Here is a 21,895-nt window from a genome sequence, read left to right as displayed (position 1 = left end):
GGGGGCTGCCCTCTGCCACTCTGATGGCGGGGGGTGAGCCCCTGTCCAGCCTCGCCCTGCCTGCCTGTGCTGTGGCTCCGGCCGTGGGCCTGCCTGCCCGCCACCACATTCCTGAGAGTGTGCTCGGGCCGGTGAAGGGGGGCAGTTCCCTAGGAGAGCCCTCAGCACACCAAGGCGTCAGGCCCCTCTGAGCTCCATACCAGTGATGCTGGGACTTAGCTCCAGGATTATTTTGACAGTTAATAAGGTAAAGCTGTTAGTATAGTGCTTAGCACACAGTAAGCACTCAATGAATATATTAATACCATTGATACGTTATGACATAATACATTAATAGCATTTTTCTCAGTGAAATAAAACATTAGACAGACTATTTCAGGAGTATTTTATTTTCCAATTATGGTTAGATAACATGCTGACATAACCAAATGTATTTTCTCTTTGGTCAAACATACACCTAAAGTTTTTCTTCTAAATTTGAGAAATTCTTAACAGTGAACCTCTGCTGCTCCTTTTTTTTTTCAAGCAAAATAAGTGAATATTGTCGTCCTCTTAACTCTCCTCCTCCAACCAAAAAAACAAAACAAGCAAACAAAAACCACCTACAAAAAGTGAAATGATGATTTTGCCAGTATTATTTAAAAATGTCCATGCAACATAACGATATATTTATTATGCTGTTACTCACATTTCAGTCTTAGAGGACTAAAATTCTTGCAGTAATAAGCAGCTAAGTTTCTACTACTTAACGCTCTGTGTATCCTCAGTTACCTAACTGGCCTGTTTTTTTAGTTCTAACTATGTTTTGTCCTTCTAAACAAGGGAAGAGGACGAGCATTGCTAAGAACGCAGCCCTTTCTCCCCGTCCGTCAAGGGTCCTGCTCCTTGCTTGTAGGTGCTGTTCGGCACGGCTGACGGGCAGGTGATCGTCATGGACTGTCATGGCAGGATGCTGGCCCACGTCCTGCTGCACGAGTCAGATGGCATCCTCAGCATGTCCTGGAACTACCCTGCCTTCCTGGTGGAGGACAGCAGCGAGAGCGACACTGACTCAGATGACTACTCCCCACCCCAAGGTAGCTCGCTGGCTCTGGGGGACAGAATAATATCAAAGGAGAGTGAACTCATTCAGAGGAGGAAGGGAGAGGTCCACCATATGCCCTGCACCCTAACTTACTGGGAAGAGTTCTCGAACTGAAATGCAAGGCAGGACAGGGCTAATCTCTGGTCTAATTTGACTCTTCTCTCTGCCATCCCTTTTCTCAGAATCACTGGGCAGGTTGATGAAGCTCCATTGGCTTAGGTTTCCGTAGATATAAAGTGAGACTCACGACCCTTCCTGTGTCCCCTGGGGTGTTGGGGGCTTAGCTGCTTAGTGAGAATAAAGAGAGCTGAAGATGGAATAAGCTGTGCTGTTACTATAAGTTAATGTGTGGTGTTCCAGCTCCCTGATGTTATTAAAGCCTGTAGCTTTAGTTGTGTGAGAAAGGATTAGTTCTGCCCGTAATGAAGGCCAGTACATTGGGCTGATATCCGTGTTGCTGTCTTTATTTCAGGCAGAACCTCTTCCCTTTCCCAGTTCAGAAGAGTCTGCCTCCCGCCCTCCCGCCCTTCCCTCCTCCCCCCACCGTAAGCCTCACAGTGATGTTAGATTAGATTAGTTGACATTCCAGTTTTTTAGCATTTGGACCAATAATGAAAGATCGTTTCAGACTCTTGGTGGGGATGATTTCAGACTCCAGCCTCCTTCTCTTGCGGTTGGTTCATCCCTCAAATGTGTCAGAGACACCCTTCTCCCTCCCCATAAAAAGCAGAAGCCTTTGATCTTGATGCGAGCCATCACCAATGTCAGCATTCAGCTCTGGCCTGCTCAAGCTCTGGCTCTTCCCCAACATCCCGTCCCCTGCACCAACCTCTTTATTTAAAAGAAAATATATTGTGAAATAGTGGAAAGGAATGACTCCCTGATGAGACATGGTCATACTGCTTGCTAAGTGCCCTTAAGGGGCTAAGGACAAACACTGGACAATTTCTACCCTTCCCTCTGACTGTAGGCATGTTCGTCCTATGAAGGGCTGTTCCAGGGAAAATATTTTAATTCTCTTCCCATCAGCATCTGCCTCCATTGGCACTTGGAGTGCTCTTGTTTTGTCTTCTCCCTCCTGTCCCAGACATGATGATACATTATACTTCCCAGAGACATATACATACTCATTCATTCATTTAAGGAGAAGATGACAGTCACACATAGAAAACAATTCAGATCAGTGGTAGTGTTTCAGGATCAGTGGGTCTTGGGAGGGAGAGTGTTCTTAGCATCCATAAATCTATCTGGGAGGTAACCATGCCCTTTCCTAGTAGGACTGCAGCCTTGAGTGAAGTGGTCATCATTTCTCCAGCCTCAGTGATACAGTCAGTGTCTTCCAACAGTGGATTCAGCATTCTCTTAAAACAGAACTTTACTAGTTTTAATGGCGATTTACTTATCCCCATTTATTATTGGAAGAAATGAAATCCAGAGACCAAGTTTATAAAGCAAGTCCAGAGTAAGTCTAAGAGTAGAATTTAGTCCCTGTTTGCTGTCTAACCAGTTACCCTTCTCAGAAGAAATGGGGTAATTTGGAAGATGACTGGGATCTGCCTTTCAGATAGAGCATGTTTTCTCCTGGTGGCCTAGGGAATGTGAGCACAGAGGTAGGTACCTATAGCATCTTAAAGTGAAGCAAAGGAAAGCAATAACGGGATGCTCGGCAGGCGGGGCTGAGTCAAGAGTGAGCGAGCGGATGTCAGCTGGCCCGCCCTGGATAGCTGCCAGTGTGGCTGCCAGAGACGAGCAGCGTGGGTGTGAAGCCTGCAGGAGTCTTCTGACAGAGCCCTGATTCACCCTGGCCTGTGGGAGGGACTGACTTTCACTTTTTGAAACAACACATGAAAGAATCCAGAACATGGTCCACCATGGCTCCTTCCTTAACATCCACGAGTACACCTTGAACTTACGAAGTAGGATTTTCTTTATGTGCACTGCAGATGTAGCAAAATTCTTTATGAGTGACGTCCAACCTCAGCCTTCTCTCCAGATTTGGGGTCTCTTTTGGTAAAAACTTAGCAAAGAACTCATGGTGGCTGCTGTGGCTGCTCATTTCCTATAACATTCAATGAAAGAGCAGTCAGTGTTGAAAAGCAGCTTTTCTTTGTATGTTGGATCAGGATTAAGAAAACGTTTTCATCCCTCTTCTCACCATCCTTATGCATTATATGACATTAAAATGATTTATGTTTACATGTCATTAGAAACATACAACATATTAACATACCAGTTAATAAACTTGTCACACGTGTTCTCACTACCACACAACAGAGTCCAAGGAACCCCACTCCAGGGCTGCCTCTCCCATCCTGCATCTCCAGGGTTCTCTAGTAGCACTCCTCTGATGGCCTTGTATAGTTCCCAAGTGGTGTAGGATGTTGCCTCATCCAGGGTCTGATCTGCATCGTCTGGCGATTTTTAAGGCCCTCTGCAAGATGGCAGCCTTGCAGACCTGGATTTGGGTCGCATGCTCGTTGCCTCCCTTTCACTCAGCACTTCTTGTTCCCGCAGATGGTCCAGCAGCGTATCCCATCCCCATGCAGAACATCAAGCCCCTGCTCACTGTCAGCTTCACCTCGGGAGACATCAGCTTAATGAACAGCTACGACGACTTGTCTCCTACTGTCATCCGCTCAGGGCTGAAAGGTACAGAAGGCTGCACGTGACCCCAGACCCACACACCAGCCCTGTGCACATTTGCCTTCCAGGCTGGGTGTCGTCCACCCAGTACTTACTGATTCCTGTCCTCTGCAGTGACCTCTTCTGGGCTTAATGGAGTCTGTTAATAAAGGTCATTCCCTTTCACTCCTCTGCTTGTCTGACAAGTCAGTACCCAGTCTTATCTTGACGAGGGATTCCTGACAGTCAGTCTGCGTCTTCACCTGCTCTTTTCCTGCTCTGACAAGAATGATCCCTCTCGGGTGTACAGTGTGTGCCTCTGGCCAACGCCATGTCTGCATGGTGTTGGACGGTGGCACCTGCCGTTCCTGAGACAGCAGACAGTGCACGAGACGGTTTACTCAGAAGCCCCTGTAATTTTAAGGCTTAGTAAGGAACTGATGGTTGTGCAATAAAGTTACCTTGACAGACTTGTGGAGGATCCACAGTTGCCCTGCTGAGGCATTGATGTGAAGGTCAGCAGTCAGGTGCTGATGCCTTCTTGATAGACATTGTGAAATGCTGTTATCTCAATAGAAAATCGGTGTCCATCGGCATTCAGAGTGTTCTGAATTTTGCAATTCGAGAATACTACTGATGTGACCCCAATGAAGAAACAGTTCTGTCTCTTCAGGGTTGAATGGTGCAGTGTGGAAATTCCTGGGCTGCCTCTGGTCCTCGATGTTGAAGGGACCTGCTGTACTCTGAATGGGAGGTGGGGGCCATTCCAGAACCTTCAGTTCAAATTGCTGCTGTCATTCAAAACTGGGCATCAGACCAGATCGTGGCCCTGTGCTTCTTGTCTGCATTATTCAGGAATCACAGGGCTGTAGAGAATTAAATCCATATACTTAACTGTTGATTGGCTGGAACACATCCTACCTGCCTGCACACTCCCAAGCACTTAGTAATTCTGTTTTAAAACTATGGAATATTTTTAGAAGCAAGTTATACTTACTCTTTTGAGTGTCCCATTTTGCTGTTTCAGAACTCTTAACTGTAAGGAATTATTTAGCCTATAAACTCCTGAGGGACGTGAACTATGTAGAAGTCCTTCTTTATACCACAAAAGGGCCCAGTAAGAGCCGAGTAAGTATTTTTTTCTGATGATGTTCGACTTAAATTCCTTGGGCTTTTCCTAAGTTCCTTTTATGAATTTTTTGTCTTTCATGGAGCTAATATATAGAGATGGTCATCATAAATTCTCCCATATGTTTCGTAAATTCAAGCATTACTTTTTTCTTCAAAAATTCTACTTTTGAACCTTTTAACCAAGTTTCTTAATTTCATCAGAACCTATGTCTAATTCTGCACTGAAAATAACGTAATTACCACTCAGTTCCTTTGCATTCTTTATAAGGTGAATTTTTCTAGTTTTTTACCATCTTGCCTACCTATGGAAACTTTATTTTTTTATTCCTCAGATGTATTATTTTGTTCTCTGTCTATCAGACTAGACTGTGTTGGAGCAGCACTTCTAGCACATTCCCAGCAACTTTGCAGTAAAGGATTAAGGACACATATGAGGTGACGTGGGGAGGTGACCCAAAGTAGCCCTCCCAAATGTGAAAGTTTTTGAGTTGAGTTTTATCCTAAAAATACAGGCAAATTTAGTGCTGTTTTCATTGCCTGACTAGAAATCTAAATCTAATCTAAAAATGTTTTCAATCATTTACAGTTTCATGGAGGGGGGGATGCATTTGCACTGAGTCTTCCTAATTTCTGAAAGTCAGATGAAGTTTCAGTGAACTGCTGTTATCCACTGGGTGCTGCGTGAATGGAGGCAATTTCCTTTTCTGTCTTGGTTGCAGAATATTTTAAGGACTCAATCATACATGTGGTTTGAACAGCAGTAGTTTTTTTTTAATTAATTTATTTTTTGTCCACTGCTTTGTGGGATATGTTAGTAAATACTGGGAAGAGGTAGTCAGAATGCTGTCAAAGATGGCGCACGGCATCTTTTTCCATCCACTGGAATCTGTCCTGTCCTAGACAGGTCAGCCACTTGTCTCCTAAAGTGGACTGAAAGGGTCTCATCTTGCTCTGTCTGTCTAAGAACTATCCTCAGAGAACTTATCCAGTGAAGAAAGGTGACTCATGATATTCTCTAGTTTACCATCAGTACTGTCATTTACGTCAAGTGCAAAAGAACTTAGAATGCCAGAGAGCTCGTATTCCCCGTGAGCAGCCCTCTTCCCCACCACCTGTCAGACTTCATCTTTGCAGAATCCCATGGCGGGAGGGGGGATTTTGCTTTGGAGATGTTTGCTGAGGAAGTTCTGCCTTCTGAGTATCCCAGCTTTGGGGGCTTCTGTCTATCAAAAAATGAACTGTAAATTGGTTCGCCTTATTGGGGGTTTTTACTCTTTGTTGTAACTTTACTCTTTCTTGAGGATGTAGGGGAGGAAAGACTGTTTTCCCTCTACCCATCTTAGGCTCTCTGACTGGGGCCCTGTAAGTTGGACTGACAAAAGACAGATTGAGGAGAGAAAAACAGACAGAAGTATATTAACACGTGCATTGCACTTGCTCTTGGAAGCACGCAGAGATGAGTAACTCCAAGGGGTGGCTTATATAGCATGTTAACCAAAGAGCAATACATTTGTAGAGAAGTGACGAGACGGAGGAAAGGGCTTTGAACTTCTAGGGCCGCACATTGTGGGAAGGTAAATGTATGGAGGAACTAATGGAAGATAAGGGCTGGTTCCTAAAGTTTGTTACTTGAATTCCTCTGGTGTCCTCTTGGCTGATCAGGGTCTAGAGTTGTCTCCAGTGATTAACTTCTGTCCTTCCTGGTAGAAAGGGGGGAGGGGACCCCTTTGAAAATGTATGTCCCGCTTTTAGGCAAATAAGGGAGGGCACAGAGCTTTTCTTGTACATGCTTCCTCTCAATTGCCTTCAGCTCAAAATAATCTTTATGCCAAAGTGGCACATTTTGGGGTGGCACATTCTGCTGCCCTTCAAGGAAAAATGATTCAGTCATGAGTTCAGAAATTCTCTGACCAAGCCAGTGCGTCTCTTGCTGTAAAGCATGCTTTCGAAGGGACTTCTCGTTTCACCCCACATTTGTCTTAAAATAAAAGAATTTTCAAACCCCTGGGCTTTGTTTCTTTGCTTTGCAGAATTTCCTTTGTGTCACTTGACTGGGCACACTGAGGGGGTCAGGAGTGGGTTTGAGTAGAGCAGTGTTGGTCCGTGGTGCTGTCTCCTCCCACAGTTGGGCTGGCGGAGATCTGTACCCGTTGGGCTCATAGTGCTCAGGTTCACTGTGTTAGTCTTCGAGCCGTCTCTGAATGGCTTGTGTGTCTAGGTCAGCCCTGCAGGGGCAACAAAACACTTCTCTGTTGGTAAAAACCACCATGTGACAGAATTCAAATAAATGATTGAAATTTAAAATAAATAAAAAAAAATGGTGCAGCATTCACTCGCCCACTGAGCAGAGTGGGTCAGCTGAGGGCCCTCGGGAATTGGGTGCTGTCGTCTTTATCTCTGCAGTATCGCAGGGACATTTCCCTCCTAAACAACGGTAGACTCCGTCTTTCGTTATCTTTACTTGTTGGTGTCAGTTGCTCCTCCCTTTGACTTCCTTGTGTGTCCAAAGCTGCCATCCAGAGGTCATTTCAGCTTCATTGTCCCGACCAGGCTTTTCACTGGAGCGACTGGGCCAGTTGGATGTCCAGAGCACATTTAGTAAATGCAGGAGTCCTAGCTTCCCCTCTCATCTGTTTAAAATCTCATTCACTAGCATATTCACTTGATTCTTTTTGGTTTGTACGTAAGCTTAGTTGTATCCTTTTATAAGAAAAAGGAAAAAACTCCTTATTGCTGCTTTCACTGTCTCAGATTATAGAAGTTTTCATTTTGTGTTTGTCTATTGCTGCTTCTGCTCAGCTTTCTGCTACCTCTTCCTCTCCAGTTTCTGTCTGTGGCTAACTTGACGAGCAAGCTCTCGGTTCTCTGGGTCTTGAGAGCCATCTTTTCCCAGGAACCACTGTCCCATCTTCAAGGGGAAGTTAAGGAACATCAGTGACCTCAGAATGCGCTGGCTGGTATTAACATCAGAATCAGTACCGCACGTGAATAAGAGAAGGGTGCTGTGATCTGATAGAGCTCAGGAGCTTCTGAATTCTAGGCTCGGCTCTGAAATACTTCACTGTCGTGGCGGAGCACCCTTAAATTCCATCCAGCCTCTCTGCAGAACAGGGCGCTGGGTTCCAGATTTCAAGGATCAGAGATGGGTTTAGAGTCTTGAGGGAGAAAACTATGCTATAAATCTTATTAGTACAAATAACGTGTTTTACCAGCAAGAATAAGTAAATTGCTCACATTGGGATTAGACAAACCATTTAATAGCCATTTCTTATAGGTACTGAATGCCTTGTAGGTGGGCATCACACCTCCAGTGGGGAAGTTTCTCTAACAACACTACCACCCACGAGAAGTATTTATCTTCTTTCCTAAGCCCCCACGACATCCAAATGTTGACTAAAAGTCAAGGCCTTCATATGCAGATATATCCTTTATCTGAACTTTGCCCAGTGGTGCACAGAAGTGAAATGAATATAAATGTAGGCTTTGCTCTTGGTTGGCTCTGAGCATTTGTAAACCCTCTGAGCCATCTCTGGGAGTGGGGGCACAGCAGTGGGAAAGGCAGCCACCTAGGATGTACAGTCATAGGTTTTATTATCTTACCTGCTGTCTCAGTTCTGCAGGTGCCTTTATGGAAATGCAGGTATTGGAGTTAGATGTTTAACATGCCAGCTTTATCATATATGATTTTTGATGGATTTAGTTATGTTTCAGGGGACCTGCAATCCCCATCCATGTAATAAACACCTGTTTTTAAATAGAGTCTATATTGTCTTCAGAGACGGGTAGCTGTTGTCTTCATGAGAGAAAGGGGAAGAGCCACCGTTGTGTTTGCTCAGCAGCTCTGTTTTTAAACTGCTTAAGTGAAAGGTTCAGAGAGGGTCCCATCCTCATGCTGACCGTTTCTTCTTTGTGTTTCAGAGGTGGTGGCCCAGTGGTGCACACAGGGAGACCTCCTGGCAGTCGCTGGTATGGAACGGCAAACCCAGCTTGGTGACCTTCCCAACGGCCCTCTTCTGAAGAGTGCCATGGTCAAGTTCTACAATGTTCGCGGGGAACACATCTTCACACTGGACACGCTTGTGCAAGTAAGGACTTGTGTCAGACACTCACTGTGACGCCACTGTGTTAGAGGCCCCGATCTCTGTTAAATACTCACGAGTCGCTTATGCTCATTGTAATTATCTTTGACAGATTTTAATCTTTTGTTGGGGTATAAACTAGAAGAAATAAGGGAAAAAGAAGTTTGTGCCTTTTAGCCAGAATACTTTATTCCACTCCCCAGTCGGATGAGTGGACAGTGAGTGAGCAGAGGAGCTGGTGTTTGTCTTCAGTCTGAAAAAGACATCAGAAACTTGCAGAAGTAAATGCTGAACCTTCGTTTATTCACTCTGACTTTATGTTTGCTATGCCAGTAATGTACTTGTACATTTCAGCTAAATTATTGTTAAACAACAAGTAAAAAAGCTTCAAGGTCTTTAAAAAAGTATGCACAAGTGGGCCCTTTCTATCTGTTTTCATTTCCCAGAAATCTTTAGACCAGTTTGTTTCTGGTCTGCATCTGTTATGGTGGAAGATGAAGTGCTTAGTAGGGTGTAGTGGAGACGGGTCTGGGAGGTCATTGGTGATTGATGCACAATGAGGGGCCTCTGTCCTAACCTTACCCAGCTCATCAGAGAGGCAGGTACAGCAGATCTGGCGAAATTTGTAATTAGATGCATTAATTATTTAAATATGTCTTTTTTTTTAATTGTGGTAAAATACACATAACATAAAATTTACCATCTTAGCCATTTTTAAGTGTACAGTTCAGTAGTATTAAGTGTATTATATTGTTGTGTAACCAATCCCCAAAACCTTTTCATCTTGTAAAACTGAAACTCTATACCTTTCTGTCTCTATGAATTTGACTACTCTAGGTACCTCATATAAGTGGAATCATACAATGTTTGTCTTTTTGTAACTGGCTTACTTCACTTAGCATAATGTCCTCAAAGTTCATCCATCCTCAAAGTCCTCAAAGTTCATCCATCCAAAGTTTGATTCACACATATTCATATTTATTAGAATATGTGTGAATCAAAGTGCTGAAACACACTCCAAGTGTGTGTTGTAGCACTATCAGAATTTCCTTCCTTTTTAAGACTAAATAATATGCCATTGTATGTATATACCACATTTTGTTTATCTATCCATCTATCAATGGACATTTGAGTTCCTTCCACCTTTTGGCTATTAGGAATAATGCTGCTGTGCACAGAGGTGTACAGATATCTCTTTGAGATGCTGCTTTCAGTTCTTTCAGATAAATACCCGGAAGTAGAATTGCTAGGTCATATGGTAATTCTATTTCTAGTTTTTCAAAGAACTGCCGTCTATCTTCCACGGTGGCTGCACCATTTTACATTCACACCAACCATGCACAAGGATTCCAGCTTCTCTACATCCTGACCAACACTTATTTTCTATTCTTTTGATAGTAGCCATTCTAATGGGTGTGAGGTAGTATCTCATTGTGGCTTTGATTTGTATTTCCCTGATGATTGGTTACGTTGAGCATCTTTGCATGTGCTTTTGGCCATTTGTATGTCTTCTTTGGAGAAGTGTCTATTCAAGACCCTTGCCCATTTTTTAATTGGTTTATTTGGATTTTGTTGTTGAGTTGTAGGATTTAAACATATCTTTTGACAATGTAATATCTTCTATAGGCACACAAGCATATTTGTTTGCTCATTTGTTCAAGCATCCAGCAAACGTATTTTCAGGGGCTCCTGTGCAGCTGGCACTGAGCCCTAAGCTCTGAGTGCTAGTGTACAGGAATATGATGCAGGAACCATTCAAGATAATAAGCTGAAATTAAGCCCCAGCCAAAGCTGGATAGTGTTCATTGAAAGTGAGAGTTAGTGCTGTCCATGCCTTCTCTACAATCCCTAGAGGCAGAAGTGGTCCAGATTGCCTAAAATTAGGAATTGGAAAGATTACTATAACAGAAAGACAAAAAAGAGAAAGAAATTTAGGGAACCACTAAGGATGTTATAAAAATGGGCAGCCATGGAATCTGGGTGGGTAGATGCCTTATGACCTGAGACTGGGGAATGTGAGGTCATAATAAGGCATTTTCAAGAATTGATCAGTAGAGGCTGGGAAGTTGTGGTTGGATAGGAAATCCAGCTTCCTGTGTTAGAAGTGAAGTAATTCTAAGTGGGGAGGCAAACCCGGGGAATAGCTGAAGTGGAGGAGAGCGGAGGCCATCAACGTGAGGCCAAGGAATGGGGCAAAATAAGCACAGATACTGGAGTCCCACAGATTTGGGATTGACGGAGAGACTACCTTGTTTACAATTGTGACCCTACTGCCAGTGCGTTGTCTGGAACACAGTGGTGCTCAGTAAATATCTGCTCAGTGGACTGGTGGATGGACAGTTGTCAACATATGCTTTCTTCACTTTTTTGTGTTGACTGTTTGAACCCGTGAGCTCTGTGCCCTTCCCAGTCAAATCTCATGCTAGCTTTCTATCCCTAGCCTAACTGAAAGACAAGTAGGCGAGGATGGGAATTTTCAGCTCTCTCTGAGTTAATAAGGCTTTCATTTTTTTTTTATTGATGTTTTCATAGTTTATAACATTGTGAAATTTTGGGTTGTACATTTTTGTTTGTCCATCACCATATATATGTCTCCCTTCACCCCTTGTGCCGACCTCCCACCCCCACTGCCCCTGGTAACCACAGTACGGTTTTCTCTGTCCATGCATTGGTTTATATTCCACATATGAGTGAGATCATACAGTGTTTGTCTTTCTCTTTCTGGCTTATCTCACTTAACATAATACCCTCCAGGCCCATCCATGTTGTTGCAGATGGGACAATTTTGTCTTTTTTTATGTATTCCATTGTATATATATACCACATTTTCTTGATCCAGTCGTCAGTCGAGGGACACTTAGGTTGCTTCCACTTCTTGGCTATAGTGAATAATGCTGCAGTGAACATAGGGGTGCATAGGTGCATAAGCCTCTTTGGTTTGTTGATTTCAGATTCGTTGAATAGATTCCCAGTAATGGGATAGCTGGATCATAGGGCATCTCTATTTTTAATTCTTTGAGGAATCTCCATACCTTTTTTCCATAGAGGCTGCACCAGTTTGCATTCCCACCAGCTGTGTATGAGGGTTCCTGTTTCTCCATATCCTCTCCAACATTTGTTGTTTTTTGTCTTGGTGATTATAGCCATTCTAACAGGCGTGAGGTGATATCTTAGTGTTGTTTTGATTTGCATTTCCCTGATGATTAGTGATGTTGAACATCTTTTCATGTGCCTATTGGCCATCTGTATATCTTCTTTGGTGAAGCGTCTGTTCATTTCCTCTGCCCATTTTTTGACCCAGGGTTGTTTGTTTTTTGGTTGTTCAGTTGTGTAAGTTCTTTATATATTATGGAGATCAACCCCTTGTCGGATGTATGTTTTGCAAATACTCTCTCCCAGTTGGTGGGTTGTCTGTTCATCTTGATTCTGGTTTCATTTGTCTTGTAGAAGCTCTTTAATCTGATGAAGTCCCACTTGTTTATTTTTTCTTTAGTTTCCCTAGTCTGGGTAGGCATGTCATCTGAAAAGATTCCTTTATGACCAATGTCGAATAGTGTGTTGCCTATATTTTCTTCTATGAGTTTTATAGTTTCAGGTCTCACCTTCAGGTCTTTGATCCATTTTGAATTAAGACTTGCATATTTATTAGAATATGTGTGGCTCAAAGTGCTGAAACACACTCCAAGTACGTTCAACGTTGTCCACTCTTCTGTCTGATGCAGGACACCTTTCTTGCCGGCGTTCTGTTCCCTCTTCGGGGAATGTTCTTCCTGCCATCTCAGCTTGGGGAAATCCATCCTCCTTAATACCAGCACAGTCAGGTCCTTTGGTAAATCTTCCCAGCAAATGCCACCCCTCTTCTCTAATGTACCCTCAGGGCGCTTAATACCTCAGGCATATATTAGACTTTTCTGTCTATTTGTCTTGTTTTCTTGAAGTCAGAGACCACATTTTCTTTATTTTCCTGATCTTCAGTGTGCCTAGAATGTAGTAGAAGTTCGAAGGCTTTACCCACTGCAAACGGCCTCATCAACTGTCTCATGAAACTAACGTAAGTCCTGAATTTAAACTATTTGGGGCTCAGGGACAAGAGAGGGGCTGATCTTCCTTTGGGGAAAAATGTCCATATAGTGTCTCAGCATTTTAAATTATTGATTCTTCTTTTCATTTGAGGGTCTGCTTCAATCATTGAAAAAATTGCCTCAATAATAGAAAGTTAAATAATGATGAGATTAAAAATCAAGTACAATGTAAATTATATGTAGCACCAACTTAATTCTTGTCTGTAATGATTCTAAAATCACATGTTATCTGTACTATGCTATTCAAGTTGTCCAAAGGCAGGGACATTTGTATAGCAGGAAGGAAGTTAGGCAATTTATTGGACTGTTTATGAAAAGAACTAAATGCAGTTTAGATTGGATAATTTATTTCCAAGTTAATTACATTGTAGGTTATTGCGTACAAAGCCATTGCCCAACACAAACCTTCTGCAGCCTCGGCTTTAAAATTGATTCTCCTGATTTACACATAACAGCAATGCCTTACGTGTAAATGGCAGAAGCTCTTATAGGGAAATACGCTACAATTTATTTTCCTTTCCTTCCTACTTGTTGTAATTTGAAATTCTATAATTCATCTCGTTAGCTGTTATCTGTGACCGTCTATATATATATATATATATATATATAATTGCATATCTGATAATCAGACAACAGATATTTAGAATTAGCACTACTGACTGAAGTTTGCAGGCTTCAGTAATTTGGGTCTGGGTTTTCGTTGGTTGGTTGGTTTTTTTTTTTTAGCTTTATGAACTTTTTTTTGCATTAAAGGCAAGTTGGAAGGAGTCACCTTATATTCTATAATGTTCAGTTGTTGATGTAATATATTTGGGTAAAAAAATTAAGAGAGAAAGAAAAGGAAGAAGATGTAGGTGTAGGAACTGAAAAATTAAATCAGAGATGGCATCTGTGGGTATAGACGTCTGTGCTCTTGAAGGAGAATCCTCTGGCAAAAATGTCTTGGCCTCCTTCTGTTGAGGATTGACTCCACTGTTCTCACGAAGCTGCCATAGGTGCGCTTTTCCTGTTGTTTGCTGTCAACAGATGAGAAAGTCCTTCCTGGGGTTGTCTGCTTACAAAACACAAGAAGGGTGTATGCTTTTTTGTGTGTGCGTGTGAGGAAGATCAGCCCTGAGCTAATATCTGCCAATCCTCCTGTTTTTGCTGAGGAAGACTGGCCCTGGGCTAACATCTGTGCCATCTTCCTCCACTTTATACGGGACGCCACCACAGCATGGCTTGACAAGCGGTGCGTTGATGCGCACCCAGGATCCGAAACCCGGGCCGCCACAGCGGAGTGCGCGCACTTAACCGCTGCACCACCGGGCCGGCCCCGAGAAGAGTGTATGCTTTTAAAATGGAGATTTCAGTGACTGAATCCTGAGTTGGCTTTTATTACTGCAACTTCGGTGGTGGCCACACCATTGTAGCTTAGTATTCAAAACTGTCCATGGCTCCAACCAACACAATTTGATGGTGACCAGTCACCAGCTTGGTCTGTTTAAGAGTGAACTATTCTAGAAAGCTTTCCTTCTTTGTACACAATTGCACAAACATTAAACGTCCCCTTCTGCCAGGGGCTGTTCAGCTTCTGAAGTACGTTTCCTCTAAGACAGAGATGCCCACCTTCTTCTTAGGGGGAGCTGAGAAAGAGGGCCAGAGTGTGGGAAAGGGCTGTGGGGACCTTCCCAGGGATTGGACTGCTCCATGGGCCCGGGAGTCAGTCCTCCGCTGGGCGCACCCGCTGGAAACCGTGCACTCGGGCGGCCTCGCCTTCCCTCTCGGGCCAGCGTGGCTGCTGTTGACCCTTGTGTTGTCTGTTGACTCTAATCCTGCTTGAGCAGCTTGTCTTTAATCTGGAAATTATCTTTCATCTCTGAAGTTTTTAGAAGACTCCATACAACTCACTGCTGTATACAAACATAGTGATGTAGTGAGGAAGCTTCCAATTCCAATTAAAACAATAAGGAAACTCCCTCCTCTCAGTCAGGCCTCGTGTGAGACTCCCTCGTTGGAGCAGCCTTCTCTTCCTGCCTTGGGCTGAAGCCACCCCCCTTGCACCTTCTCTGGCCACTTGTCTCTCTTTTCACTTCATAGGCTTTTCACTGCCTGACAGTATCAGGTGGCCCCTGCCAGAGAGACTTGGGTATTTACCTGTCTCCGTCCAGCCTCAGAGTGTCAGGTCCATGAGGGCCAGCAATTTGTTTGATTCAGTGTCAACCCCCAACACCTGGAATGTGCTGGCCCATTGGACACATTTAACAGATATTACTGAATGACTCATTGCCAACTCAGTAGATGAATAAATGATCGCATGGGTGCATGGCGTATATTATATAGCGGCAGGAGATAAGGTTGGGGGTATATAGTGTGTCTTCCTCATGTGCCATAAGGGGTCGAAACTGGCATTTACTAACACATCCCGTGATGCTCTAGCAGGGGAAGGAAGGTGAACCAGGTAACTGCACTTCTGTGAAATGGCTCAGCATCAGACGTGGCAAGAGGGAGACACTTGGGGACAACTTGACTATGCATTAACCACTCACCTAACCTCCCCATGAACAGCGCATGGGCCTCTCCAGCTGAGTAACACCTCTCGTTGTTCCATCAAACTCACCAAAGCCCTAGATTCCGCCACACTAATGCTCCCGAAAACACAGCTCATTTTCTTGCCCTTCTGCCTCGAATTTAGACGTGCAAAATATATGAACTTCCCTACGCAAATGAAGATTTGAATGTTATCAACTTCACGGTTCTAAAAATAGTCATTTTGTGTGATTTGGGAAAGAGATTAAGTCCACAGATTTACAACTGAGTTTTTCCCTAGCAGATGGCAGCTGTTCAAACACAAACATTAATCTGTGGGAGTTGCGTCTGTGTGCACCCTTGTGTGTTCCCGGGTTTATGGGAATTGATCTTTTGTATGTTTCTCTTCTGCCGCAGCTGGTCCCCATAGGTGAGCAGTTCCTGGGGAGGACGGCGCGCTGTGGGCGAGGGCTGAGGGCCGGCAAATGGGGCGGACTCGTGTTCTGCCAGCGTGGCAGATCCTAGAGGAAGGAGTGGCAGAAATTGCTGGTTGTGAGACTGCTAAATCAAGATGCCCTACACCCCATGCCTGCAGGCATGTGCACTTTCCTCCACTTCGACTCTTGTTCTTTCTGAAAACGGCAGAACATCTGTAGTGAGGGCTCTGTAGGCTAGAGTACCAGTAAACAGCACAGAGAAATGAGCACCAACAGGAAGTGAGACTTTAAAAAAGCAAGATGACGTATTAAAAAAGTATAAAGGTATAAAAGGATATTGTGTGTGTTAATTTTCTTGTTTGTGTTCGTTTCCAGCTGTATTGAGATATAATTGACATGAATATCGTGTAAGTTTAAGGTGTACAATTAATTACCGTTTCTTTTCTGTGGTGAGAACATTTAGGATCTACTCTCTTAGCAACTTTCAAGTATACAGTACAGTATTGTTAACTATAAGCACCGTGTGGTGTGTTAGATCCCACATAAAGGATCTTCTGCGGGCTCACAGGACCAGAGGGGATCCTGAGAGGTCACAGCCCTGCCGCCCAGCCTCACACTCGACGTTAATTACAGTAATCGATTTCCCCACGTCAGCGATACCTCGAAAACCTTCAGACAAGAGGGTCACCTCTCACTGTTTATAAATTCTTCCTTATTTTCCTAAGACAGCCTTCAAATTTATTACGGCAAGGGTACAGTATGTATTTTGCTACTTCATTGTCTCACGTGGAGTGTATGCTGTAATTATTTTTAATTATTTAGTTATTTTAACTTATTTTTATTAGATGAGGATGTGTTCCCCCCTTTGCTGAAATGGATAAACTGTCACTGACCTGAGCGGGTGAAGGCCACAGCCCAGGTTACTGAGCCGTCAGTGCCCTTGGTGGTCTCGTCCTGCGGGGAGAAGGGGCGGTTTCCTGGTGACCTGGCTGCAGAGAACGGCTGCTCCTTGAGCCCCTGCAGCGCCGCCTCTCCAGGCTGCACGCTTCCAGCTCTCTTCTCCTGGGCTCTAGCTTCCAGGCGTCCGGTCCTTTCACTTCGTGCTGAGAATTCTCAGTTTCCTCGTTGCTGCAAGGCCCAGCATGAAGTAGCACGGCCCTTGCTCGCCTCGGAGACAGGCTGCCCCACTGCTGCTTCGTGCTCCTCTACCAGGACTCCTTGGCTGCTTTATCCCTGCTTGTGGGCCCACGTGACCTCTGGATCCTTTTCTGCTGTAATGAATCATTCCAGTCGTTGTCCATTGGCTGGCTGTGTATGCAGCTAGTTTCTCCTCTTGTCTATTTGTCTCTTCTACAGACATGTTGTTTGGTTTGTTTCTGGGTAAAATGGCCTTGAGCAAATGAACTAAGGGGAGACCAGAGGGGAGAATTTGGGTTCGTTATTATCTGTGATGGGCAGATAGTTAAGTTTGGTAGTGGGCCATTACGCGTTCTTAGGTGGTTGTATCGCTATACTGACACTTAAGAGAGGCGGCACTGGGCCGGCCCCGTAGCTTAGCGGTTAAGTGCGCACGCTCTGCTACTGGCGGCCCGGGTTCGGATCCAGGCGTGCACCGACTCACTGCTTCTCCGGCCATGCTGAGGCCGCGTCCCACATACAGCAACTAGAAGGATGTGCAACTATGACATACAACTATCTACTGGGGCTTTGGGGAAGAAAACAAAAAGGAGGAGGATTGGCACTAGATGTTAGCTCAGAGCCAGTCTTCCTCAGCAAAAAGAGGAGGATTAGCACGGATGTTAGCTCAGGGCTGATCTCCCTCACAAAAAAAAAAAAAAAAAAAGAGAGTGGTGGCACCTTGTAGTAAGATGAGCATAAGCTGTGGGGTTGAGAGGGAAATGGGTGAGAATTGCAGCTCTCCTGTTTATTGGCTGTAACCAAGTTACTTAGCTTCTCTTAGCTCAGTTTCCTCATATGTTAAATAGGAATAGTGATGCCTACGTGGTAGAGTTAAGATTAAATGAGATAATATATGTGCTTATCAAGATAACTCAATGTGCTATTGGAACGTAGTTAAGTTTTTAAGACATAATTGTTATTTTTGTTATGATGCTTAGTGATTGTACATGTAAATGTAACAGAGAGGATTTTTATCCAGTTTGAAACTGTAAGTGGTTTAAGTTCCTTTGTACAAAGACGTAAGAGATATATAAAACTGTCATTATGATAAGTATGTAAGATCCTCCCCAAACTTGTAATCAACTGTTACATAGAGATAGTTACTATGAAAAACAGAACCAGACGGAGGAAGGACACAGGAGGATAAAAATATATATATATATGTAATTCATACATCATAACCCTTGGCATGTCAGATAAATGGGCTCAAAAGTAATGGGAAATTGGGAGAAAGCAGTGTCTGAGATTTCTGCAGCCAGTTCCAACCGGTCAGATTGTGCTAAGTGAAAACTGTCCTTCGTGACTTGAGCTCTAAGTTGTACATATTATCTTAGGAGGCTCAGGGGTGGCGGGTGGTGTGTATCTTTAAGATTAAGCATGACTTTGGTACGAATAGAACTTTAGTCCTAACCTGCACGTAAGGGGGTTGATGATACCAAATAAATTTGGTGTGTATTTTTAATGTGCTGTCTGCCCTGTCTTCAGCAGAGATTCTGCCTTGCTCTAAATTAACAGGCCCCTCTCTGGGGTCTACCCTCCGCGTGGGATCCTCTTAGAAGGAGGCCCATCTTGGAAGTACGCCGGAAGCCCCCAGACTTGAGTTCTAGGCTCCGTGGTCCTCCTCCAGGAGGCTGTGGCTGCCTGGCCTCACTGTGATGGAAATGGAAGATGAATTATCTTCAGCCCGGCATTGTGTTTTGAAGTTCAAACCAGGATTAGCCGACCCTGGAGGCTATTTTAAGCAAGCGTCTTCATGTGTTCCTTTTATCTTGATGTTTGTCACTAAAGTGTTGTGAAAACTCTGTTCCTATCTGTCATTCGTATAAAAGATCTGATAGCCCCACTTCTGATCATTGAAACCCCTCAAGACCTCATTAAATTAGAACTCCATCTGTCCAGATCGGAGTGAAGAAATTCCCTCGCTGCTTCTCCATCACTCCCTCCACCTCCCTCTTTCTTCCTTGGCTCATCTTACATAGATGGCACCCCTAAAGCTTTGGATTTTTTTCAGTACAACTAGTTTCTAACTTGCACATTTGGATTTCAGCCTGCCTTTTCAAAGCAAATGATGGCCACAGACCCCTCGAGCAGCTGCCACAGGAGCTGTGTTCCCCTCTCTCCCCTTTCCAGATAGCTTTCTACTTTCTTTCTGCCCCATCAGCTCGAGAATGGCTGAGAATAACAGTGACTTAATATCTATGGGTTATAACTGGTGATAGGTCCCAAAGCACTTGACGTCTTTCATCTCCTTTAGTCCTCACAGCTCCCATTTTGCTCATGAGAAAGTAGGAGACTTCCAAGGGTTACATCATAGTTCCCAGGTCACATAGCTTGTGACCCCAAATCCAATGATGGTTTGACTCTAAAATGCTCCCTGTCGGGACAAAAGGGAAGAGCCGTCTGGTCTGCCTCCTCACCACCTTCCCAAGCCATGGGAATACCTACCACCAGTTACTTGGGGTTCCAGATAGCAGAGCTTCAGTAAGGAATATGCAGTACAGTCCCCCAGGCTGATTGCATCTCCTGGGAGAAACGTCATAAGAGCTAAGTTAGGTTTTATGGCACCAAATTAAATGAGATAATACGTGTAAAAGAACTTTATAAAACTATTCCAGTGCTTTGTGCTGTGGCCTGGGGATCTAACTGCTTTTCAATGGAAATACTGAATTTTTGTAATATGGTATTTAACATCCTCTCTTGTGCTTTTTAAAACCAGTATCCTCAAGAACTATCAGGTCACTTGATTTGGCTTGACACAAGCATGCATGATCTTTGCTTACAAGAGCGACAGCTTAAGTGTAGTCTCCCTTCACTTCTTGGCAGCGCCCCATCATCTCCATCTGCTGGGGACACCGGGACTCGCGGCTGCTGATGGCATCAGGACCAGCCCTGTACGTGGTCCGTGTGGAGCACCGCGTGTCCAGCTTGCAGCTGCTGTGCCAGCAGGCCATCGCCAGCGCCCTGCGAGAGGACAAGGATGTCAGCAAGCTGACCCTGCCCCCCCGCCTCTGCTCCTACCTCTCCACTGCCTTCATCCCCACCATCAAGGTAAAACGCTTCCACTCACCTTCTCCTCCTTCCTCACTCGTGCTGGCTGCCTGTTCCCGAAGGCTCGCCAAGAGCAGGGCAGAGACAGGGAACACAGGCGAGAATCCCAGAGCAGGAGCATAGAAGTCACGTCTGCTCCTCTGCAAGATGAAGGTGTGCAGCTCCGCAAAGTCCCACCTTGGTCTCCCACACATGCAGTCTGTCCCTAGCATCACCCTTAGTGTCCACAAGAGAGTCACCTTGTGTGATAGGCATTAGCTTTCTCATGGCAGAGGCAGTATCCTGAGCATGGCTGCCGTTGTCGTCCTGATGATCAGTCTGCCTTGTTCAGTCCTGACTCCCTGGCAGATGCTGCCGTTATCCCCTCTTGAGAAAGCAGGAAACGCGTTCTTAGAAGTGAGGGACTTGCTCTGTGGCTCGTTAGGGGAACGGTCAGGATGGGACCCTGTCAATCCTGGGGCCTGCTCTCCTCATCACTGTGCGGAGGGGCGACCCTCACCCAGCCCTCGTTGTCAGCGTCCTCTATGCTGACTGGAGCTTGAGAACTGGTCTGTCGCTATGGTAGTATGTGGACTGGACCTGCCTGTGGCTGTTCCAGTGTGGGTTCCCCGTTCCCTCTGGCCCTCGGCACGTAGGTTGCTTCCTGTGTTCTCTTTTTTGTTTTCTGTCTCTGCTTCTAAGTATCAGATTGACTTCTTGGTTACTTTTTTCCTAAAACATCCGAGTTTTAGAATCTGTTGTGATATTTTCTTCAAGTTGCTTTACACTCTTGGTTCCACACCAGTGATTCTGGACCCTGGCTGCTCGTTAAAATCTCCTGGGGAGTTTTTAGAACATACACATGCCCAGGCTCACCCCCACAAGATTCCAGTTCCATCGTCTGTGGTGGCATCCGGGCTGAGGTCTCTGAAAGCTGCTAGGAGGTTGTGACGTGCGCCCAGAGTTGGGAGTCATTGTTCCGCACCGCACAGTTAATCCTCCCCGAGCTGCCAGCCAGTGCTCCACCAGGGTAATCAGTGACGTGCACACTCTTTTCTCTCCACGTCCTGCCTCCAGCCCCCGATTCCGGACCCCAACAACATGCGCGACTTTGTCAGCTACCCCTCGGCCGGCAACGAGCGTCTGCACTGCACCATGAAGCGCACAGAGGACGACCCGGAGGTGGGCGGCCCGTGCTACACGCTCTACCTGGAGTACCTGGGCGGGCTCGTGCCCGTCCTCAAGGGGCGGCGCGTCAGCAAGCTGCGGCCGGAGTTCGTCATCATGGACCCGCGGTCAGACAGCAAAGCAGGTGGGCCCCTCGCCGAGGGACTGCAGACCCCTCTCGGGGGGTGCGGACTAGTATTCCTGACTGCCCACGCAAAGGTAACGCCTATCTGTGAAAGTTTGGCTAGCGTGGAACATCCTTGAAGCTACTCCGTTTCCAAAATCCTACTGAAGTTACCGATTCCCTAAGTGGACTGTCCGACGGGTTTTTAAGAGCGTTCCGTGAGGCTCCGTGTGGCTGGGGCTGTGGGGGGAGGAGACATCGGCTGTCATCAAGGGGAGGCTGGCACGGGCCTTTTGGGAATGGCAGCCTCCTCTTTCAGTTATTTGTCAGGTATCCACTGAGGGCCTTAATGTGCTATTGAGACAGTCAAAACAGCAGTGAGGTGCCGTCGCTGCCCCCCAGAGCGAGTGACAGGATTAAACGCTTCAGACCTTCAGCCTGCTCCTCAGCCTCCT

The 21,895-nt window shown here is 45.1% G+C and overlaps 1 protein-coding gene and 1 long non-coding RNA gene across 2 annotated transcripts in view; one reads left to right on the top strand and one right to left on the bottom strand.

Annotated features, from left to right (window-relative positions):
* The window catches only part of TULP4 (TUB like protein 4), a 227,455-nt gene that overhangs the window by 183,276 nt on the left and 22,284 nt on the right, over positions 1-21,895 (top strand). The window contains 5 exon segments of the mRNA XM_058534065.1: positions 896-1,076; positions 3,599-3,733; positions 8,756-8,922; positions 19,946-20,170; positions 21,227-21,461. Of these exon segments, the coding sequence (XP_058390048.1) occupies positions 896-1,076; positions 3,599-3,733; positions 8,756-8,922; positions 19,946-20,170; positions 21,227-21,461 (943 nt within the window).
* On the bottom strand, positions 17,286-20,029 carry LOC131399669 (uncharacterized). The gene is made up of 3 exons (XR_009217183.1): positions 19,903-20,029; positions 19,568-19,645; positions 17,286-17,347 (listed from the first exon to the last, which is right to left on the bottom strand). It is a non-coding gene; the product is annotated as an uncharacterized LOC131399669 (long non-coding RNA).

Source organism: Diceros bicornis, chromosome 39 (genome assembly GCF_020826845.1).
Source record: "Diceros bicornis minor isolate mBicDic1 chromosome 39, mDicBic1.mat.cur, whole genome shotgun sequence".
Lineage (NCBI taxonomy): Eukaryota > Metazoa > Chordata > Mammalia > Perissodactyla > Rhinocerotidae > Diceros > Diceros bicornis.
Note: the sequence above shows the minus strand (reverse complement) of the source record. Positions and strands in the feature narration are given on the sequence as shown.